The sequence below is a fragment of the Dipodomys spectabilis genome, unplaced genomic scaffold (genome assembly GCF_019054845.1).
Source record: "Dipodomys spectabilis isolate Male_0828 unplaced genomic scaffold, ASM1905484v1 ptg000077l, whole genome shotgun sequence".
NCBI classification, from domain to species: Eukaryota; Metazoa; Chordata; class Mammalia; order Rodentia; family Heteromyidae; genus Dipodomys; species Dipodomys spectabilis.
In genome coordinates, this window is record NW_024870754.1 from 66,731 (window position 1) to 87,038 (window position 20,308).

General features: G+C 41.2%; 2 protein-coding genes across 2 annotated transcripts in view; both read right to left on the bottom strand.

Moving 5' to 3' along the window:
• The window catches only part of Cenpi (centromere protein I), a 53,682-nt gene extending 48,176 nt beyond the window's left edge, over positions 1-5,506 (bottom strand). Inside the window, exons 1-4 of the mRNA XM_042683059.1 lie at positions 5,498-5,506; positions 4,508-4,636; positions 3,338-3,536; positions 799-936 (exon numbers count right to left, since the gene is read on the bottom strand). Coding sequence (XP_042538993.1) covers positions 799-936; positions 3,338-3,536; positions 4,508-4,636; positions 5,498-5,506 — 475 coding nt within the window. The remainder of the gene's footprint in view (positions 1-798; positions 937-3,337; positions 3,537-4,507; positions 4,637-5,497) is intronic.
• A 1,453-nt stretch (positions 5,507-6,959) lies between these two features.
• Positions 6,960-19,191, bottom strand: Tmem35a (transmembrane protein 35A). The gene is made up of 2 exons (XM_042683057.1): positions 19,047-19,191; positions 6,960-8,510 (listed from the first exon to the last, which is right to left on the bottom strand). Exons 1-2 carry the CDS (start codon positions 19,164-19,166, stop codon positions 8,127-8,129), a joined length of 504 nt encoding a protein of 167 aa, XP_042538991.1. The 5' UTR covers positions 19,167-19,191; the 3' UTR covers positions 6,960-8,126.
• Between the last annotated feature and the right edge of the window lie 1,117 nt (positions 19,192-20,308).

A 20,308-nucleotide genomic window follows, 5' to 3' on the forward strand; every position in this document is an offset into this window, starting at 1 on the left:
CCTTGCATGCATGAGGCCCTGGGTTCAATTCCTAAGCACCACATAAGCAGAAATAAGCTGAAGTGGCGCTGTGGCTCAAGTGCTAGAGTGCTAGCCTTGAGCTGAAGCGCTGAGGGACAGCGCCCAGGCCCAGTTCAGGCCCCACGACAGACAAAAAAAAAAATGACTATTGATCAGGTGTTAATTCTTTTTGTAGTTGCTTTATTTTGGTTTGAACTCGGGACTTTATGATGTCATTCAGCTTTTTTTTGCTGGTCCTGTGGCTTGAACTCAGGGCCCATGACTGACCAAAATAAAATTGTACATTTTATTTGTAGAGGTATATGGTATATGGCAACTGATTATTTTCAGCAATCTTCAGACAGAAACTTTTTTGGGGGGGATCAGTTAAGGGGCTTGAACTCTGGGCCTGGATGCTGTCCCTCAGCTCTTCAGCTCAAGGCAAGTGCTCCACCACTTGAGCCACAGAGCCACTTCTGGTTTTCTGGTGGTTTACTAGAGATAAGAGTTTCAAGGACTTTCCTGCCTGGGCTGGCTTTGAACCATGATCCTCAGATCTCAGCCTCCTGAGTAGCCAGGATTACAGGCGTGAGCCACCAGCACCCAGCTCAGACAGAAACTTTTGATTCATAAAGTACTCTAATCCCAGCAAAGGCCCATTTTATAATCTTACCAGAATGGTTTTATGAAGAAAAGAGCAAAAATAAGTAGCAACTGATCCCAATGACTACTTGAATTCAAAGTCTGAGAAGCAAATCTAATGCCAACCTAACAAAAACATGTACCCCGTCAACATACCAAATGTGCCACTAAGTGCTATATTTAATAGAACGTCGATTGCTTCTGGAGGTAGCCCATTCTTCCATGCCACATTTTCCACAGCTTTCAAGTGTGTTTCCAAGTTCTCATCTTTACTCTGTGAAGATTTCTTGGGACCTAGAGAAAGGAAGATTATTAAATACTGAGGCTTTTAAATTTTTCTCAGTTCTCAATCTTGATGATTACAACTTGAAACTCTATAAAGAATAAATTCTAGTAAAAATATCTTCCTAAAACACTCTTGAAAGAAGCCAGATGGTAGTGGCTCATGCCTCTGTTTCTAGCTACTTTGGAGGCTGAGAATAAGAGGTCCATAGTTCAAGCCCAGCCCAGGGAGAAATGCCCATGAAATTCTATCTGCAGGAAAAGATGCTGAACACAGTGGCTTGCTCCTGAAAAAAGTTGGCAGAGTATAACTCAGGAAAATACCTGAGCAGGAAGCTAAAAACTATACAAAAAATAACCAGCAAAAATCAGTGCTGTAGACATGGCTCAAATGGTAAAACACCAGCCTAGCAAGTGCAAGATTCAAGCTCCAGTACCACCAAAAAAAACAACTTTGAAAGCTTTAAAATATTTAACAATAATATTTTACAGCATTCTTGCTGTATACTATAAACATTCAACTTTATAATCTCTCTCCATACTGGAGCAAAAGTTCCAAACTCTGCCGTGCATCTGGAAGTGTTAAAAAATGTCTAATGCCAGGTTGCATCCCATACAGATAAAATCAGAATATCTAAATAAGAGAATATCAATATGTTTTAAATGATTCTTGGGCCAAGTGCCAGTGGCTAATGCCTATAATCCTAGCTACTCAGGAGTCTGAAATCTGAGGATCATGGTTCCAAGCCAGCCAGGGCAGGAAAGTCCATGAGACTCTTATCTCCAAATATCCACCAGAAAACCAGAAGTGGTGCTGTGGCTCATAGTGGTAGAATGCTAGCCTTGAGCAAAAGAGCTCAAGGACAGTGCCCAGGCCCTGAGTTCAAGCCCTACAACTGACCAAAGAAAAGATGCTTGAGTGATCACAATGTATGGTAGTCTGGGAACCACTTCCCTGGAAAGATGTTTTTTTGTTGTGTCCTTAGTACCATATATTGTTAAGGTATCAATAAATGTCTATTAAATAAAAACAAGAATAACAAAAATATGTTTTTCCTTGAAAAGTCTTAGGAAGCCGGGTGCCAGTGGCTCATGTCTGTAATCCTACCTACTCAGGAAGCTGAGGTCTGAGGATAATGGTTCAAAGCCAACCAGGGCAGGAAAGTCCATGGGACTCTTTTTTTTGCCAGTCTTGGGGCTTGAACTCAGGGCCTGGGCACTGTCCCTAAGCTTCTTTTGCTAAGACTAGCACTCTACCACTTGAGCCACAGTGCTACTTCTGGCTTTTTCTGAGGAATCGAAACCAGGGCTTCATGCATGCTAGCCAAGCACTCTACCACTAAGCCACATTCCCAGCCACATATACCCCCCTCCGACTCATCTCCATTGAACCAGCAGAAAACCGGAAGTGGTGCTGTGGCTCAAGTGGTTGAGCACTAGCCTTGAGCTGAAGAGCTGAGGGGCAGTACCCAGGCTCAGAGTTCAAGTCCCATGACCGACCCCAAAACAATGTCTTAAGAAAAGCTGGATGGGCCTCAGTGGTAGAGTGCTTACCTTGCATGCCTGAGACCCTGGGTTCGATTCCTCAGCACCACATAAGCAAAAAGAAAAAAGCTGGAAGTGGCACTGTGGCTCAAGCGGTAGAGCACTAGCCTTGAGCTGAAGAGCTGAGGGACAGCGCCCAGGCCCAGAGTTCAGGCCCCACGACTGGACCCCCCCACAAAAAAAAAAGAAAAGAAAAGCTGGACACCAGTGGCTCATGCCCTTAATCCTAGACACTCAGTAGGCTGAGATCTGAGGATCATGGATCAAAGACAGCCCACAAAGCAAAGTCCAAGATACTCTTGGCTCCAATGGACTACCAAAAAGCTGGAAGTAGAGCTCAAGTGGTAGATTGCTAGATTTGAGCAAAAGAAGGTTATGGACAGTGTCTAGCCCCTGAAGTCAAGCACCAGAACCAGCACCAAAAACAAAACAAAACAAACTCAAGAAAAAAACTGATGGCTGGGGCTCTTGTGCCTCATGCTTGTAATCCTAACTACTCATGAGGCTGAGATCTGTGGATCATGATTCAGGTAGGAACATCAGTGGAGACTCTTACCTCCAATTAACCACCAGGAAACCAGAAATGGCACTGTGGCTCAAAGTGGTAGAGTGCTGGACTTGAGCAAAATAGCTCAGGGACAGTTCCCAGGCCCTGAGTTCAAGGTCCATGACTGACAAAAAAAATTTTAATTCCTTTTTTTTTTTTTTGAGACGGTCTTACTATCCCTGGTTGACCTTGAATTCATGATGTCCTTATGTCAGCCTCTCAAGTATTGGATTACAGGTCTGTGCCACCATACTCAGCTTTCAAGACTAGAGTGTTTTTATAGGACAGGACATTCATAAGAAGAAGAAAATTTTATTTTACCTTTCTCAAAGTATCCCATTGCTCTTTGCAGAGCATCTTCAGCTTGATCATTAGCATCATCTACTGGATTACTCGTTTTCATAATGAACCTTGAGTTTCTTGGTATCTCTTTTACTTTCCAGACTGTGAAACTGGTCTGACAACTATTACTAACTTGGAGTGTTGTATAGTCTGTTCTTTTTTGAGGTAACACCAAACTCTGTGGTATTCTATATAGAAAGAAGTGTCAAGTTATCATTTATCATCCCAATATTCCTTTTTACTTCACCAAGACAAAAAAAACATATTTGCCTATATTTCCATGCTTAGTGCATAATACATAGCATACAACAAGTATGCAATAAATAAGTTGACAACGATACAGGAAACAAACCTATAAATCAAATATTTCAGAAAGTCCTTCATCTTAATAGAAACAAAATAACAACCACTACAGGACCATTTAACTGCTGAATCCTAAAAATGGAACTTTCCTCTTAGAATGGCAACATCACATAAGTAAGTCTAAAACCAATCCATTTCACAAACTTAATCTTTGTCTACTCCTGTTTTTTCCACCCTTCCTTGATTTTGCTTTTTATCTTTATGCTCTTTACTTTTGTCAGTGCACTTTGAAAATGCATAGCTAAAATGCCAAACTAGGGCTGAAAGCTCAAGTACATAAGGCAAGTCTGTACTAGGCCCAAGGTACAACAGGATAGAGGTGGAAAATGACTGGAGTCGCGCTGTTTTGGAGGCAGAATGGGCAAGCTGGTTAAGGACAAAGAAAGAGGGGAGCCAAGAATGACTACAGGTTTTTAGCTTCACATGGGAAAAAGTTACAGAATGCTCGTAATGACATTCCATCCCCTCGCCTTAGGACAGGCCAAAGCTGGTAATAGCTCCATCCAACCCAGCATAAGGTTCCAGTTCTGAGAGGCTTCCTAGAGTCAAAGAAAGAACGAGGGCGGAACTTTTGATCCTATGAGGTGAACAGAACTTCCCAAGGATCACTTTCATAGCTGGCCCCAGCCAAAAGCAAAATTAGTAAAAATCTATTCACCCTTTCGGCATATTCTAGGCCTAATGAAAAACCCAACAGCCATTAAGTGTAGTCCTATCCCAAGAGTTCGAGATATTCCCGACGCCCTGAAAGATCTCAAAACCTCCCAGTGTTTAAAAGTGCCTCACCTGGCAACCTCTTCCGCCACACAATTTCCGCGGCCCGGACTCTAGAAGGCGCCTCCCGAATTCAAAGTCGCAGCCCCCGCCTCGCGCATGCGCCTCCGCGGAGGCGGCGGACCAGAGCAACGCCCTCCACTAAAAGCTGATTGGTTGGAGTACAGCTCAGTGGCGGGTGGTGGTTCGCGCGCGCTGATGATGACTCACAAGGGCAGTTTACCCCACCCTTTTAGGTCTGGAGCTAGCTGCCAAAGAGCCTCTGCTGCTGGAATCAGGTGATTGGCGTTGTCACTATTCTAATCCGTCGTTTTGCATAAAACCAGGTAACTAGCTTTTCATTCTTGAATTTAACATGTTCAATTATAATGATCATTTTTCCCAGATTGATCTTCAAATGTGGGGACATTATAGGAAAAAATAGAAACCACAAACTTCGCAATAAAGGTGGCCTCTTTCATTGCAGAATAAATTAGTCAGCTCCCCACCCCGAGGGAAGCTAGAGAGTGGAAGTAAAGAAAAACTGGATCGGCCCTTCCTTTACTGAGGATGGGTGTGGATAACCTGCAAGGTTGTCTACAAATTTATATTGAGCCAGATAGATGTCTGATATTGACCTGCTGTCAACCTGGAAGTATTCCTAATCTTCAAGAAACAACCTTAAACGTCTAAGACAACAACAAGGGTTTATTTAGCCTGAAATGTTATCTTGGTCTCTAATCTTGCATTCAACTAGGACTAAGAGAACTCTCACTGACTTAAGGCAAAACATATTTATAAACAAATGAAAACTGTACAGATAAAATTTGCAATCTTACAGAGACATGACATTAAGCTAATATATTTCAGAAAGACTACAGCAGAAATTACTATTACATCATATTTTTGTAGTTTTCAGAGTTGTTTGACAAACTCTTATTTAATCAGGCATGAAAATTGACACTATTCCATTTTTTCTAATAGCTGCCCTTTAGTAAAATTGAAATTTTCTCTTGCATTTACTTGTTTCATAGTCTCAAAGAAATTAAATTGGAAAAGATTTCAAGGTTTCAACACACTACTTTTTGTTGATGAAATAACACACTGAATGATTAAATTATGTACCAAGAGTAACAAGGTTGTGGCAGTTCAACTTGTACCACTTTGTGGACACATCGTAATGAGAGACAGTGCTTCACATTTATTTAATAAACCTGCAGCTTTCTACTTTCCCTTGGTATCACCTAACAAAGAACTTCCCGCCAGGCACTGGTGGCTCACACCAGTGAGCTCAGGAGGCTGAGATCTGAGGATGGGGTTCCAAGTCAGCCCAGGCAGGAAAGTCCATGAGACTCTTACCTCCAATTAACACCCAGAAAACTGGAAGTGGTACTGTGGCTCAAGTGCTAGAGCACAAAGAGGCTCGGGACAGTGCCCAGGCCCTGAGTTCAAGCCCCACAACAGACAAAAAAAAAGAACTTCCTAAACCTGGAGATGATGTTGGATTCATAATAGCATAGCTCTCTGTCTCTGTCTTACATACTAACATCATCAAGTATGATGGAGGTGAGCACTGTGGCTCATGCCTGTCAGCCCATCTACTCAGGGTGCTGAAATCCAGAGAATGAAAATTAGACAAAAACTTCACGAGACCCCCTTCTTTACTAATAGTTGGGTATGGTGTCACTCACCTGTCGTCCCACCTACTACGAAAAACCTAAACTAGAAGGATCACACTCCAGGGACAGGATTGGGCAAAAAAGCGAGACCTTATCCCCAAATAACCAGTGTATAAAAGGGGAGTAGAGATGTGGTTCAGCAGTAGACAGTCTGCTTAGCAAGCACAAGGTGCTGAGTTCAAACCTCACCATTGATAAAGGTGTGAGAGAGCTAACTTAAACAATTCGCAAGGTGGGAACTTAGTATATTAAGGAATTGTAGTATAGTCCTCCTTTGCTTCTCCACTAGATTTTTAAAAGCTTGATCTGAATTTGATAGTTTATGCCTATCATCTCAACACTCAGGAGGATAATGAGTTCCATGCCAGCTTTGGCTACATAGCAAATTCCTGTCTTCAAAAAACAATGAAACAAAGATGAGGGCTCAGCTCACACTTGTTATCCTATCTACACAGGAAGCTGAGATGAAGTTTGAAGTCAGCCTGGGCAGAAAAGTTCATGAGATCCTTATCTCCAATTAACCAGCAAAATGATTGAGAAGTAAAGACACGTGGCTCAAGGGGTAGAGTGAAAAAGCCAAGTGAGAGCATGAGGCCCTGAGTTAAGTCCCCAGTACCAACACACACACACACACACACACACACACACACACACACACACATCATAGTCCTTTTATTATGACCCTTTGCTTCCAGATTTTCAATATTATCCAGTTTCCTCCAAATTTCAAAAATCTTTATTTTGAAAGAATGAGAGAAATAAGACAAAGAAGTATCAATTACCAAGAACAATGACACTGAAGAAAATACAATACCTACTCTCCCACACACAACCCCCCCCCCAATCCCTGGCACAATAATATTAAAATCATCAAAGCACATTTAACAAGGAGAAACAGCAGTATGTAATGAAGAAAGCAAATTTCCATACTGCTCAATCCAACTAACCCATGTTAACTGTCCTTCCTCCAGCTAAACTCTCCCACAGAATGATAAAGAGGTATAGAGGAGACAACTCCAGGGTCGTTTAGACTCCAAATACACTAGCAAATTTCAGTAAAAGAATCAGTTGGAACACAAGTCTGTTTGGCAGGGTAACACTGGATATAGCTTCTCTGTTAAATTTCAGGTTCCAGAGAACACTGTTGGAGGTTGGAACAGGACCAATCCCTCAGCTGCCACTGAGAAGAGAGGCAGCTTTGGGCTTAAGAAAATCTGGAGATGATATCTGGTAATAAATGTACTACTTTAGTTTCAAATTGTTAGCCAAAGAGCTTAGGGCAAGATGAAACTTTCTATTTTTTTCACTTGAAGAATGAGACTATTGACAGCACGTATCCTTTGGTAATTAAACTAAATATGGAGTGTTTAAAACTTAACTTCAGTGTAAAGAGTAGTTTTATATATAACTGTTTTTTAATTAAAATAATATTTTTTTCTATAGTGGTGAGATTAAGTTTTCAGCTTAATTTAGAGAAGGATCTTCTCATAAGGGACTAGATCACTTGCTTTATAGGAAATGTAGGACTCTCTTTATAGGAGGTTTATTCTACCTTTGCTGGAATCAGTTTATAAGGGAAGGAAGGATACCTGTGTAGGATTAGTTCAAGATCAAAGCCTTCTCCATACACGTATGTACATGAGTGCACACACACAGTAATTAAATACATTTTCCCACACAGAATCTCACAGTCACATGCTTGCTGGAGTCCATCTCACAAATACACTTCAATAGTAGCCGTATACATGTACATGCAGCAAGATGTGAGCATTGCCTCAGAGTGATTAAAGGTGGAGCACAAATGTCAATAGGGGTTCATTTTACGGTATAGTTGTACACAAGCCAATTAACTTGCAGATGATAAATTTCCCTTTCCTCCAAGAGAAATAAATCAAATAAAAAATACACACTGACATCTTCCTGGGTGTCACGGAGGCAACTGCCTGGAATGTCCCCACTGTGCACTTCTGTTCCTAAGACACCTTCACTTTGCCCTGTGGGGCCTTCTCATATAAGGATGGTTGCTCTTCGGTATTTCCTGGCAAGGGCTTCTTCTCAGAAGATCGGTCTTCAGGCTTGCGAGAAATCAGTAGGCGGCAAGTGAGCAGGATTCCAAACACCAGGGCATGGGCATAGCGTTTGAGAGGATCACCAACCAGCTGGTGGAAGAAGAGCACAGCCAGCACCAGCAAGAGGAGGAAGAAGTTGGCCACATCTTTGGGACGCCCAGGCACAAGGGTCATGACTATGCCGCAGGCTACTTCAAGGGCACCAATGCTTTTTCGGAGAAGGATGGAATTAATGCCCATTTTCTTCAGCAGAGGGAGGGCTCGGACATAGCTCTTGTAAGCACGTTTCTAAAGTGGGAATATCATAGGGAAATCATTGCATTAACCATGACACAACTTTAGAATGAGAACACACACACACACACACACACACACACAGATGGTCCTCCTTCCATATACTTGTCTTTCCACACTAGCCAAAAGTATCTCATTTTCCCCTTTGCCCCCTAAATAAAAGTGTTGTAATTAAGACAAAAAATAAAGAAAATAATCTGTTGATTTAAAACTTAGTAGCAGGGACTAGAGTTGTGGCTACTATCATTTGAATGTTTGTGGCCCCCCCCAATTTTTGGGGGGGGTCTGGTCGTGGGGCCTGAACTCTGGGCCTGGGCGCTGTCCCTCAGCTCTTCAATTCAAGGCTAGAACTCTACCACTTGAGCCACAGCACCACTTCCGGCTTTTTTCTTATGTGGTGCTGAGGAATCAAACCCAGGGCCTCAAGCATGCAAGGCAAATGCTCTACCACTGAGCCACCTTCCTAGCCCCCCCCCCCAATTATATATTGAAATCCTAACCCCAAAAGAGATGCAATTAGTAGGTACATCTTTGGGAACTGATTAGGCCATAGGATGAGTGCTCATGCATGGTGTTATGCCTTTATAAAAGAAGTCCCAGGGAAGTCTTGTTCCATCTACCCTATGAGGATAAAGTGAGAAGGTCCTTAATTCGGTTTCATATTTTTTTGTTTTTAGCTGCTGGCTATAAATCATAAACATAAAAAATTTAAAACCAGTTGGGTGCCAGTGGCTCATGCCTGTAATCTTTGCTACTGAGAGGATCCCGATTCAAAACCAGCCCAATCAGGAATCTCCATGAGACACTTATCTCCAATTAACCACCAAAAAGCCAGAAGTGCAGCTATGACTCAAATGGTAAAGCACTAACTAGCTCTGTGGGGGAAAAAAAGCTCAGGAACAGGACCCAGGTCCTGAGTTGGAGACCAAGAACTGGCACCAAAGAAATGCTGAACAAATAGAAAAATAGAACTGCATGCAAACATTAGTCCATTATATATCCCTAAAGTACAGCAGGGTGAATCCATTCTGATGTTCATTGAGATAAACTTCAGACCTTATGAAACAATACTTTGGTTAGCCTACTTCAGGCTCATTAATTTTAATTCAATAATATTTATTGAGCACCTATATATTATACATTGGAGATACAGAGATGACTAAGTCAAAAAGCTCTCAGTCTACTGGGGTAAATACCATAACTCAACGTGGTTAATAGTATTTGATTATATGTGATGTAACAGTAGCCCCAAGGGAAATATCATATGACCAATAAGGGAGTCACAAATTATATTACAAACTAATCAAATTAATTATATTGTTCTTAGAGTAATAGATTATTTATCAGATCCACTATTGAGATTGTCCTGATCCTTATTTGGGAATTAATTGATGATATTTAAAATGTTTTACCGTATTGGCCCATTGCTTTTTGTGTTTTTTTTTCCAGTCCTGGGACTTGAACTCTAAGCCTGGGTTCTGTCCTTGAGCTTCTTTTGCTCAAGGCTGGCACTCTACCACTTGAGCCACAGTGCCACTTCTGGCTTTTTCTGAGTAGTTTATTGGAGATAAAGTGTTTCATGGACTTTCCTGACAGGTAGGCTTCATACCACAATCTTCAAATCTCAGCCTCCTGAGTAACTAGGATTACAGACGTGAGCCACCAGTGCCCAGTTTTGCTTGGCTTTTTGCTTAAGGCTGGTGCCTACCACTTGAAACACACCTCCACTTCTTGACTTTTGCTGATTAATTAAAACATCTCATAAGCTTTTCTTCTTGAGCTAGCCTTGAATCATAATCCTCAGATCTCAATCTCTTGAGTAACTAGGGTTACAGATGTGAGCCACCCGCTCCTTGCTCAAAAATATTTTTTTAAAATTCCATCTGCACCAAATACATGCAGACTTTTGTCTTGTTACTCCCTAAACAATGTACCTAACAACTATTTTCATACTATTTACATTGTTTTAAGTATTATAGATCATCAAGAGAGATGATTTCAAGTATCCTGGAGGGTATACACATAAATGGTATGTAAATACTATGCAATTTTATATAACAGAACTTAGTAGCCAAGGATTTGTGTATCCTTGGCAACAAGATTGTCCTGAATTCAATCCCCCTCATGGGCACTGAGGGCCTATATTAGAAGAATCAGGCAAAAGTCCAACTTGACCTCTCAGAAATGTCTGGTTCTTACAACAGTTTTCACACATTCTAGGTTTGGAACGAATTGAGATTTCTCTGAATTCTGGACAAGTGAATACATTTTTATTTTCATGTATTAATTATCACCAGTAGCCCAAGATAATCCTCTAAGTGGACTATTGAACAATTGAAGGTTTAATGACAAAAGCCATGGGTTTAGAAACAGACAGACTTGGCTTTAAATGCCAGCTATGCCATTTACTCTAGTTGGATATTCATGAATAAATTATTTGACCTCTCTAAATCTCAGTTTCCTGAACAGGGTGAGGGCTAAGGTAAAGTAAATGAGGCTACTTTTCCTTGGATGCAAACTTTAAGAGGGCACCAAAGCCATTATTGAAAAAAAAAAATATATATATATAATAACTGTGATGAATAAAACATAAGAATTTCAAATAAAAGCAGGCTTTGACTTCATCTGCATGATCTTGCCTCAGTTTACTCTTCCTAATCCCATGCTTCTCAGGGATTATATTTGTGTGTGTGTGTGTGTGTGTGTGTGTGTGTGTGTGTGTGTTGTGTACTAGGTTTTTATCTTAAGGTCTTGTGCTTACCAGGAAGGCACTCTACCACTTGAGCCACACCTCAAACACCTTTTGCTTTATTTTTCAAATAGACTCTGACATTTATGGCCTAGATTTCAATCCTCTATTTATGCTTCCCATGTAGCTAGGATGATGGGTGTGCACTGCCACACCCATTTTGTTAGATGTGATCTTGCAAACTTTTTGCCACAGCTGGTCTTGAACCATCCTCAATTTCAAAATTGCTAAGATTATACATGTGAGCTATAGTACTTGGCTGTTTTCTTTTGTGTTTGAGATAGTTTCACTATAGTCCAGGTTGGCCATAATCTTCCTCCTTTAGTCTCCTCAATGTGAAAATTACAGGCACTTGCCACCAGGCTGGCTCAGAGACCGTCTTTATTTGAAAGTTTACTCCATCCTGGTTCTTACCCTATTACTGAACATATAAAAAAAATATAAAGCATTATTTATTCTTCCTCTGTTTTCTTATCTTAGATCAAGTCAGGAATTTTTCAGACGGAAATTAAGAGTAAAGCCTAGGATGAACTGAGCTAGACCCATATACAGCAGAGCTAAACTGACAGTTACAGGTGGTGGTAAGAGGTCTGTTTCTTTCCTTTCCCTATTAACTTAGAAATGTAACTCTTACCTATATTCACCTCTGCACTCTGCTGATGGGAGCAGGGGACCATTAGGGAAAAAATCTAATCCCAAGAGGCTTCCTTAGCATTTGTAAGCAAGGATCATTTCTAATTAGCAACACAAAGTTTCTCAAGAGACAATTCCTAAATCCTAAGTGTGTCTCAGGGATGCATACAGGGGGCAGGATGCATTTCTTACAGTCACTTCATTGGAGCCAAGACTTCCAGATGTTTGTTGCGTGGGTTTCTGTTTTTTGCCAAGCGCTAATCATATGTCATTCATGAATAGATTCTTGTCTATACTACAGTGGAATATATAGCCTGGGATTAAATTCCAGGGGTTAGATCACGTTTCTATGACTTCCATGATGTTTTTTTTCTCTCTCTCAATTTGGTTTAACTCCATGTTCCATTTTTTCAGTTGTTTGGGTAATCTCTTAAACTGCAGCTGTGATGGATGCAGCTGTTGCCTCTTTCCTTCCTCTTTTCCCAAGAGGATATTGAATGTGGATAAGCCATTTCATCACATCTTTAGTTCAAAGCTGAGAAAACATCTGTTCTCCGGGACTCCAAAGAGAGATTATGTACTTTGTTAGAGATAGAACTAACCTTAGATGGGTCTTGACATTATAGGAAGCCCCTTTTTCTTTCTCTTTGTGGAACTGGAGAAGGACATGAAAAGTATTCTATTACTGTCAATTCCATTATTAAAGCTTGGTCCAGGCTACCTCAGTTGTAACAATAGGAGCAGCATGTGTCTTGAGTTTAAATCTCTTAAGGTTTTTATTGCATTGATAGTACGAATAGAGGTGATGGCTCTTAGTATTCACTTCATTGGTTTTGTTTTCTTTCCACTGAAATGAAAAGACCTAAAACTATTGTTTTTTTATAGGGGAATGAAGCAGGAAAGAGAAGGGTTTTTTTTTTTTTATGTATTTCAAATCCCTTCAATCAAAGGCAATTGTCCAGTAATACTAGACTGGTATATTTTGTTTTGCTTTGTTTTGAGACAGGGTCTTCCTTTGTAGCCTAGACTGGCTTCAACTTTGATCCTTCAGCTCCAACATCCCCAGGGTATGATTACTGGTGTGAATTACCACATCTGGCCTGGTACTTTTAGTTTTACCCCTAAATGACTTAAAGAAAATTACTAGATATTTTATTGCCTCAGTTTCATCTTTTGTAAATCAAATGAGGATTTTGGAGATTTAGTTAAAGAAGTATAATGCCATAGCATCAACTGGTTGTCACATGTGCATTTTTCATCAGTGAAACAACCACAACACTTAGAAATCCATACTTTTGTAAGACACAATAATTACTTTAACAATATTGATGAATCAAGATGGTCTCTTTTGTGGTATGAGGACACATGATTCAGACATGAGTCAAATGCATATAGAGCTCTTCTTTAGTCATACCTTTCTCCTTTCTGTCACTTATTCTTCATAACACCCCAAAGATCATGGTCTCATATTAATGACATTAAACTTGATCCCCTTAAACTGTCAAATAATATTCATCTTTGATTTAAATTAATAACCAAACTAAATCAACTAAAAAGAAAAAATGAGAAAGGTAAATGGTTTGATTCCCCTTAATTCTCTTGTGCCTATTAGATGAAAGAAAAGAATAATTGGGCTAATATAATATATATATATATTATATATAGTTATTTAAAGTTAAAACTAGCTTTTGTTGTTACAAGTCATGGTGGTAATTACTACTAGGATGGTAGCAACTAAAACAGGCATGAGGGGGGTCTTGGGGTGCTGGTCATGTAGATGTCTAGGTGCCCAGGAGTACCCTGAGATCCTTTGGTCTATAAAATTTGTGTGTGTGTGTGAGAGAGAGAGAGAGAGGAAGAGAGAGAGAGAGAGAAACAGAGAGAGAGAGTTTCACTATGTGTGTTATACTGCAGTTCATTTCACAGAGAAAGAATTACATAAAAGCTGAACAGAGCACTGACAAGGACTGGGAGTGTGGTTCAAGTGTTAGAGTCCAAGCTTGAGGCCTGTGTCAATCCCTGTACCACTCTCCAGAAGAAGGGAACTGATAAAATAGTTTTTTTTTGGCTAAAAACCTCAGCTTTGTTGCTATCTTAAACGATAAAGACCACATAAGTGCTGCAGAATTTGCTGACTCATGTGTGGATTTCCTGAATCTCTGTATGGAAAAAGCCACCTGTGAAGCATATACCATGGTCTAAATGTAATTCAAAAGAAGAAAACTCTCAGGTTTGATGGTACATGCTGGTAACTTACATGAAGAAGTGGATGAGGCAGGAAGATCATGAGTTTGACATCAGCCTGGGCTACAGTTAAAAAAACAAAGACAGACATGGCCTATAACCTTAGCTACTCCAGAGGATCAAGGCTCAAGGGCAGTCTAAACAGAAAAGTCCATTAGATTCCCTTTCCAAAACAGCCAGCAAAAAGTGGAGCTGGATGCATGAAAGCAAGCATTATCATTTAATGTTCATGTGAAGAAGTGATAGATACAAACCCAGATACATCCTTTCCACTTTGCATCTTATGATAAATGAGTCTGCCTAGGCAAACCTGCTTCCACACAAATTCCGACCTTGGCCATACAGAGTATACCAGCTTTCTGACCTAGCATGCAAGTTTAGCTTTGATGGCTAGCTGTGGAAAGGAAACAAAGTCTGTTTCCTTGCGAAGGGAATAAGTGTACTGTACCCCCTCCAAGAAGTCTAAGCATCAGTGAATTACTATCATATTACATAGTTGGGAAACAATGGTAGCAATTGGAAGTATAAAAGATTGCCTGTGGCTGGGCACTGGTGGCTCACGCCTATAATCTTAGCTACTTAGGAGGCTGAGGTGTGAATATCCTAGTTTGAAGCCAGCCTGGGCAAAAAAAGTATCTGAGACCCTTAACTCCAATTAACCACTCAAAAACCAGAAGTGATGCTGTGGCTCAAAGTGGTAGAGTGCTAGCCTTGAGCAAAGAGCTCAAGGACAGTGCCCAAGCCCTGAGTTCAAGCCCCAGGACCCACCAAAACAAAACTACTTGGTCTTATAACCCCAGGGTTACACAAACAGGAGGATATTTAGTTTCAAATAATCAAATTAGTTAAATCAACAAACTTTTACTATTGGGAGGGTGGTTACAAAAAGAATCAGAGACTAATATCATCCTCAGGGCCAAAATCCTGTGGCTCCTCAGCACCATGATTTTGGTGCTATCTTAACATTCGATCTGCAACCTCCAGTTCTTACAGATGGAACCTGGGCTACTGTAACCTGAATACAAATTTGATGCAAGTTAGGCATTCATAGTCATCGCACAGGAAACTATGCAGCAGCACATGTAAGTGCTGTCTCCCAATGCAAGTGGCTGAATTCAGGCATTTAGTCAAGGTAGTGGCCAGTTATGTTGAGATCACTCAGATAGCGAATATTTGAAAATAATTATTTCATGATCCTGAGAAGAGACAGCCATATGAAATGCACTATTGAAAGATCTATCTGCAAATTGTGCATGAGGTCTGATTGTATAAAGATTTGTTCATGAGGTCACACAAAAATAACCTCTAGTTTTTCTAAATGCTGGATTCCAATCCCTTAAACTAACCATTCAAATTAGGTAGAAAAATCACTATGAAATAGAATCAATTAGTGTCATCACCTCACCCAAAGAGTGTCTAGAAACCCCTAGAAACTAGTATGAGGAGCACTGTGCCAGACACTTTCATATGCAATCTCAGTAATTATTTGGAGGTAGGAATTATGAGCCCCATATTATAAAGAAAGAAACCAAGACACCAAGAATGGAAGTACTCAAATCCCAGCTTATATGAATTCAAAGCCTGTACTCTTTTTTCTTTTTTTTTTTTTTGCTTATGTGGTGCTGAGGAATTGAACCCAGGGCCTCAGGCATGCAAGGCAAGCGCTCTACCACTGAGCCACCTTCCCAGCCCAAGCCTGTACTCTTTTCACTAACATTTCCTGGCTTCCTCAATTGAGTCAGGGGAAAAGTTCATAGTAATTGTTTAGCTTTTAGACTGAAGGGGATAACACCTAAGCATAACAATAATGTGTTTTTTTTAATGTGCACCCCTTCCCCAAGAGTGGAACACTCCCACTTAAGACATACCAGCACTTCTAACTAGCTTTAACTGGAGTTTAGAGTCTCCTGGTCTTTCCTATACAGCCTGGCTTCGTTCGAACTCTTATCCTCAGATCTCAGACTCCAGAGTATCTAGAATTACAGGCATAAACCACTGGTGCCTGGCATTAATACCAATGAAAAAAATAGCTAAAAAAGCAAAAAAATCCAAATTTGAAAAATTGATTTTGAAGTAAAACAAAATCCCTAAATATAGATTGGAGAGTTGGATTGGTAGAAAAGAATGTGCCAAGTATTTTTAAGAATCAGTTGTGGTTTTGGCATCCAAGAAAACTCGACAATTTTAACTATTATTGACCTCTCTAACAGAACTGATGAATCATGGGCTTGCTTTTTACTCTTTGCTCCAATAACAGCTTGCCCAAGTCATTAAACTTGTTGTGCTTCAGCATAACATTATTAAAACAAGAAGTAATAAAGTGAATCTATGTCACAGAGATATTTTAAAGAACAAATACTCTTAACGACAGCAATAGCACTTTGAGATCTCGAAAGAATGCCACTGCACTAAATATGTGGCTAATTCCATCCATGCATCCTAAATGGAAAACACAAAATCCAAGATAATTATCCCACCTGACAAATCCTTAGGGTTTGGGAGTTCTGTTGGACTCTTCTATGAAACAATAGCTCTTGAGTGCATAGTCAGAGCAAATCAGAGATATCTGAGGGTTATGACTTGCCAAAGCCATGCTACAATGACTCATACATTCACCCATCTATTACACAAATATCTAATTGAGCACTTTGTATTAGAATTACATCCCTTCCTTCCCTATGGAGTCAAGAATAAACCTGGACACAGCTTAGGCTGACTATGCCAGAAAATCATCTCCAGCCTATGGGCTGATGGTTCAATGCAAAAAGGCAGTTAGAAAATCCTCTTCATGCTTTACATCATGGTTACATATACCTACCAGGTACAGTTTTTCCATTTCTTCCAGATTCCCCTTAGTACACACACACATACAATGGTTCCACACTCGCCTATTGGATTATACTATTTGAATATATTCCTCTGTCTTCTATGAAATCTTCACATTTGTTTCTGCTTTCTTTCATTAGGCTGTAATAAGCTCCATTCCCTAGGATAAACCTGCTCTAAAACCCATTTGTGGCTGGTATTCTTCGTGAGCTGCTGCCAAGCTGGTGGGAAGCTTCTCAGTGACTCCATCTTAGCTGGATTGCCCACAGAGCCTAACACTGCGCTTGAGGTGCAGCTTGGGGGGGCTCTAATGCAGCTGGAGAGCAGAGAGTTTACTGAAGAAGGGTACTATGACCCTAATGAAAGGAAAAGCTTAAAAATACTAATGATATATAAATCTATATACATATGAAAAATAAAGCAAGAACACATTTATTTGTTTGTAATCCAACACTAAACTACTACAGCCAAAGACAAAAACATAGTGGCATTTCTCTGTCCATCAAGTCCCTCTAAACCAATGTCTTCAAGCCCTTTGGTGGCTTCTGCCATCTCTCCCTACCCCCCTTCCTCAGTGCAGGCTGCCTTTGATACTTATTCTGACCTGATTTCAATTCCATCTGGTCAAACATGCTGGGAGGAGGGGGAAGAGAGGAGAAAAAGCATATTTGTTACTGGAGCTAGACCAAAGCCCTAGTGTCCCAGCCACCCTGCAACACACCCCAAGGTGATGCTGTAATTTAAAATAAAAAAAGAAAGAAAGAAAAAAAAAAGAAAAGAAAAGAATTGGAAAGCTCAAGCCTGAACTGCCTGCAAATATTTTCTCAACATCTTCAATTTGTGAGTCCCCATCCATTTGCAGCTCACGTTGAGGGGCTCTGGAAAGGTCTGCAGTGGGTTCCAGGAGAGCAATTAATTCCTCTCAATGACTGAGGCTATTCTTCCTGGTCTCTGCCCTACAGGAAGCCCCCCTCCCCTCCCTTTCTCTCTCCCTTCCATTTCTCCCATAAGCTTATTTCTTGACCTTGAGAGCCCAGTAATGTGCTCCCTTTCCTTTACTAGCAATCAGGCAAAGGCTTCCAGAAGCAGGTCCCCTTCTGCTGGGGCGGGGAAAGAGAAGAGGCAATGTGACAGGGGGATTGGTGAGACACAGAAAGTGCTGGAAACATCCCTTGCCATCATCTCCTAGTACTCCACAAGCGAAGAGCAAGTCCTCATCACGCCCAACTGAAGAGAACAGCCCAGCCCCCAGGTTGCAGAGCTGTTTTGGCCAGTCACCTTCGGTGACTCCAACTCTGCAGAGGGGGAAACCTGCAGAGGGCAGCGCCCTGGACATCCTCCGGAGGGAGGCAAGGAAAGGATTATGGAATGTTTTGTAGGAAAGAAGGGCAGACTTTACAGATTTTTCTAGGCTAGCCTACATATAAAACAAAATAAAACACAGCATCCCACTTTCCCAAGAGGGAAGGGACAAAAGTAGGAACTCGGTGACCTTGATTTGGGCGAAGACTTCTTTGTGTTTCAGGTCCAGATCATACTCATTTGGCTATAAAAATACAGTCAGCTCTGCACCTGGAATGAGGACTATCTAATCAGCCCTACAAATTGCTTGTTTTAATAGCCCATTCTCCCCAGCTCTTCTCATCTTCTTCCTTTGTTCCTCCCTGAAAGAAATAAACTCTCTAGCTTGCTAAACTCTTAGCTCTAGGGGAAGGACTTACACTCGCAGACTCGTGGCTAGGACTTTGGATGTGTGCTAGAAAGAGGAAAGGGCTCAGGCTAATGACAGGTGCTACGCAGGTCTCAGCCTGCAGGTTTGTTGGAGGGGCTCTCGCTTGGCAGCCCCTCCCCCAACTGGCATTCAGTAGCTCCAAAACAGTTGCTCCCGGCATAGCCCACAAATGAAATCACGTTTGTCCAGCTGCCCCTTCTGAGCCGCAAAGTTGTAGGGAGAAGGGAGGGCCCGGGCATCAGGGTAGAGGTTAAGGGAATGGGACCATAGACGAGAAGGAAGAAGGAGAGAGGTATTCAGTAATCCCATGGGGGTGCGACCCTCATCACCCATTTACATCACTTACCATCTCACTGTAAGCATCCTTGCTGAGCCTGGGGGTCAATTTGATAGTCCCCATGAAAACAAAGAAGAGTCCCAGGGCCACAGAGAGGGCCACGATAGTTATGGTTCTGGGGGATGCCATGGAGTCACCAAGGCAGGTCCCAACTAATCCTTCTGCTTTGCGCACCCAGCTGTACCCAGCTGTCTAGGGCGCAAGCAGTTCGCACAGGCGGAGCTGGAGGGACGCCGCGGAGGCAGCAGGCAGCTAGAATGACAAAGGGAGAGGAGGGAGCAGAAGAGAAAAATTGAGAGAACGAGATTCAACCACTCTCACTACAATAATCGCTGGGTCCTAAAGCCCTACGCTTGCGCCTCCCAGGCCAAGGGGACCATCTGGAAGTTAAATGTAGCTCTAAACCGAAGCGGGAACTTCAAGTCTTAAACGGAGAGAAGGCAACTTATTCCTAGAGTTCAGTCACTGAATGACCTCTGGAAAGAGGAATTAAGGAAAACGCCACCCCCTCCTTTTTTTAACCACTTTATTAGGCAGGTTTCATCTTCCCCTTCCCACCTATCTTATTTTCCCCATCTCTCTTCTTTCCCCTCAGTCAGACCATCAGTTCCCAATCTGTCCTTGACTCCTGCCACTGGCAACACTCATTAGACACGTTGAAAATGAACTATATAACTTGTGGGGGAGGAGGGGTCAGGAGGGAAAAACTGGGACAAAACTAGGGAAGAGGTGACACTGTTCAAAAAGAAATGTACTGGTTACTTGACCTATGTAATTGTAACTCCTCTGTATATCACTTTAACCATAAAAATAAATAAAATTCATATAGTATAATAACAATAAAAAATAAAAGCTCAAATTTGTCAGGCCCCATTACAGCCAAGGAAGATTTAATTTCCTCTCCTAAAAACCCTTTAATGCTTGCTTTAGCTTAGTAGTTAACTAAAACATTTTGAATTTGGCATTCAAAAACCTTCACATTGGGGCTGGGAAGGTGGCACAGTGGTAGAGTGCTTGCCTTGCATGCATGAAGCCCTGGGTTCGATTCCTCAGCACCACATAAGCAGAAAAAGCAGGAAGTGGTGCTGTGGCTCAAGTGGTAGATTGATGAAAAAACAAACAAAAACCTAGTATCCTTGCTTTTGATAATTTGATCTCTCCCATAAGTACTATCCTGATTGATTCCCAGATAGATCTGATGTTCTCTTCCTCAAATTTTCTTTTTTCTTTTCTTTTTTTTTTTTTTGGGTCCGGTGGTGGAGCCTGAACTC

What these genes read in the sequence shown, in the direction of transcription:
- Tmem35a (XM_042683057.1), bottom strand. Translation starts at nt 19,166, where the DNA reads ATGGCATCCCCCAGAACCATAACTATCGTGGCCCTCTCTGTGGCCCTG. An exon ending in AGGATGCTTACAGTGAGATG is followed by an intron (nt 8,511 to 19,046) that starts GTAAGTGATGTA and finishes TTCCCACTTTAG; the next exon opens with AAACGTGCTTACAAGAGCTA.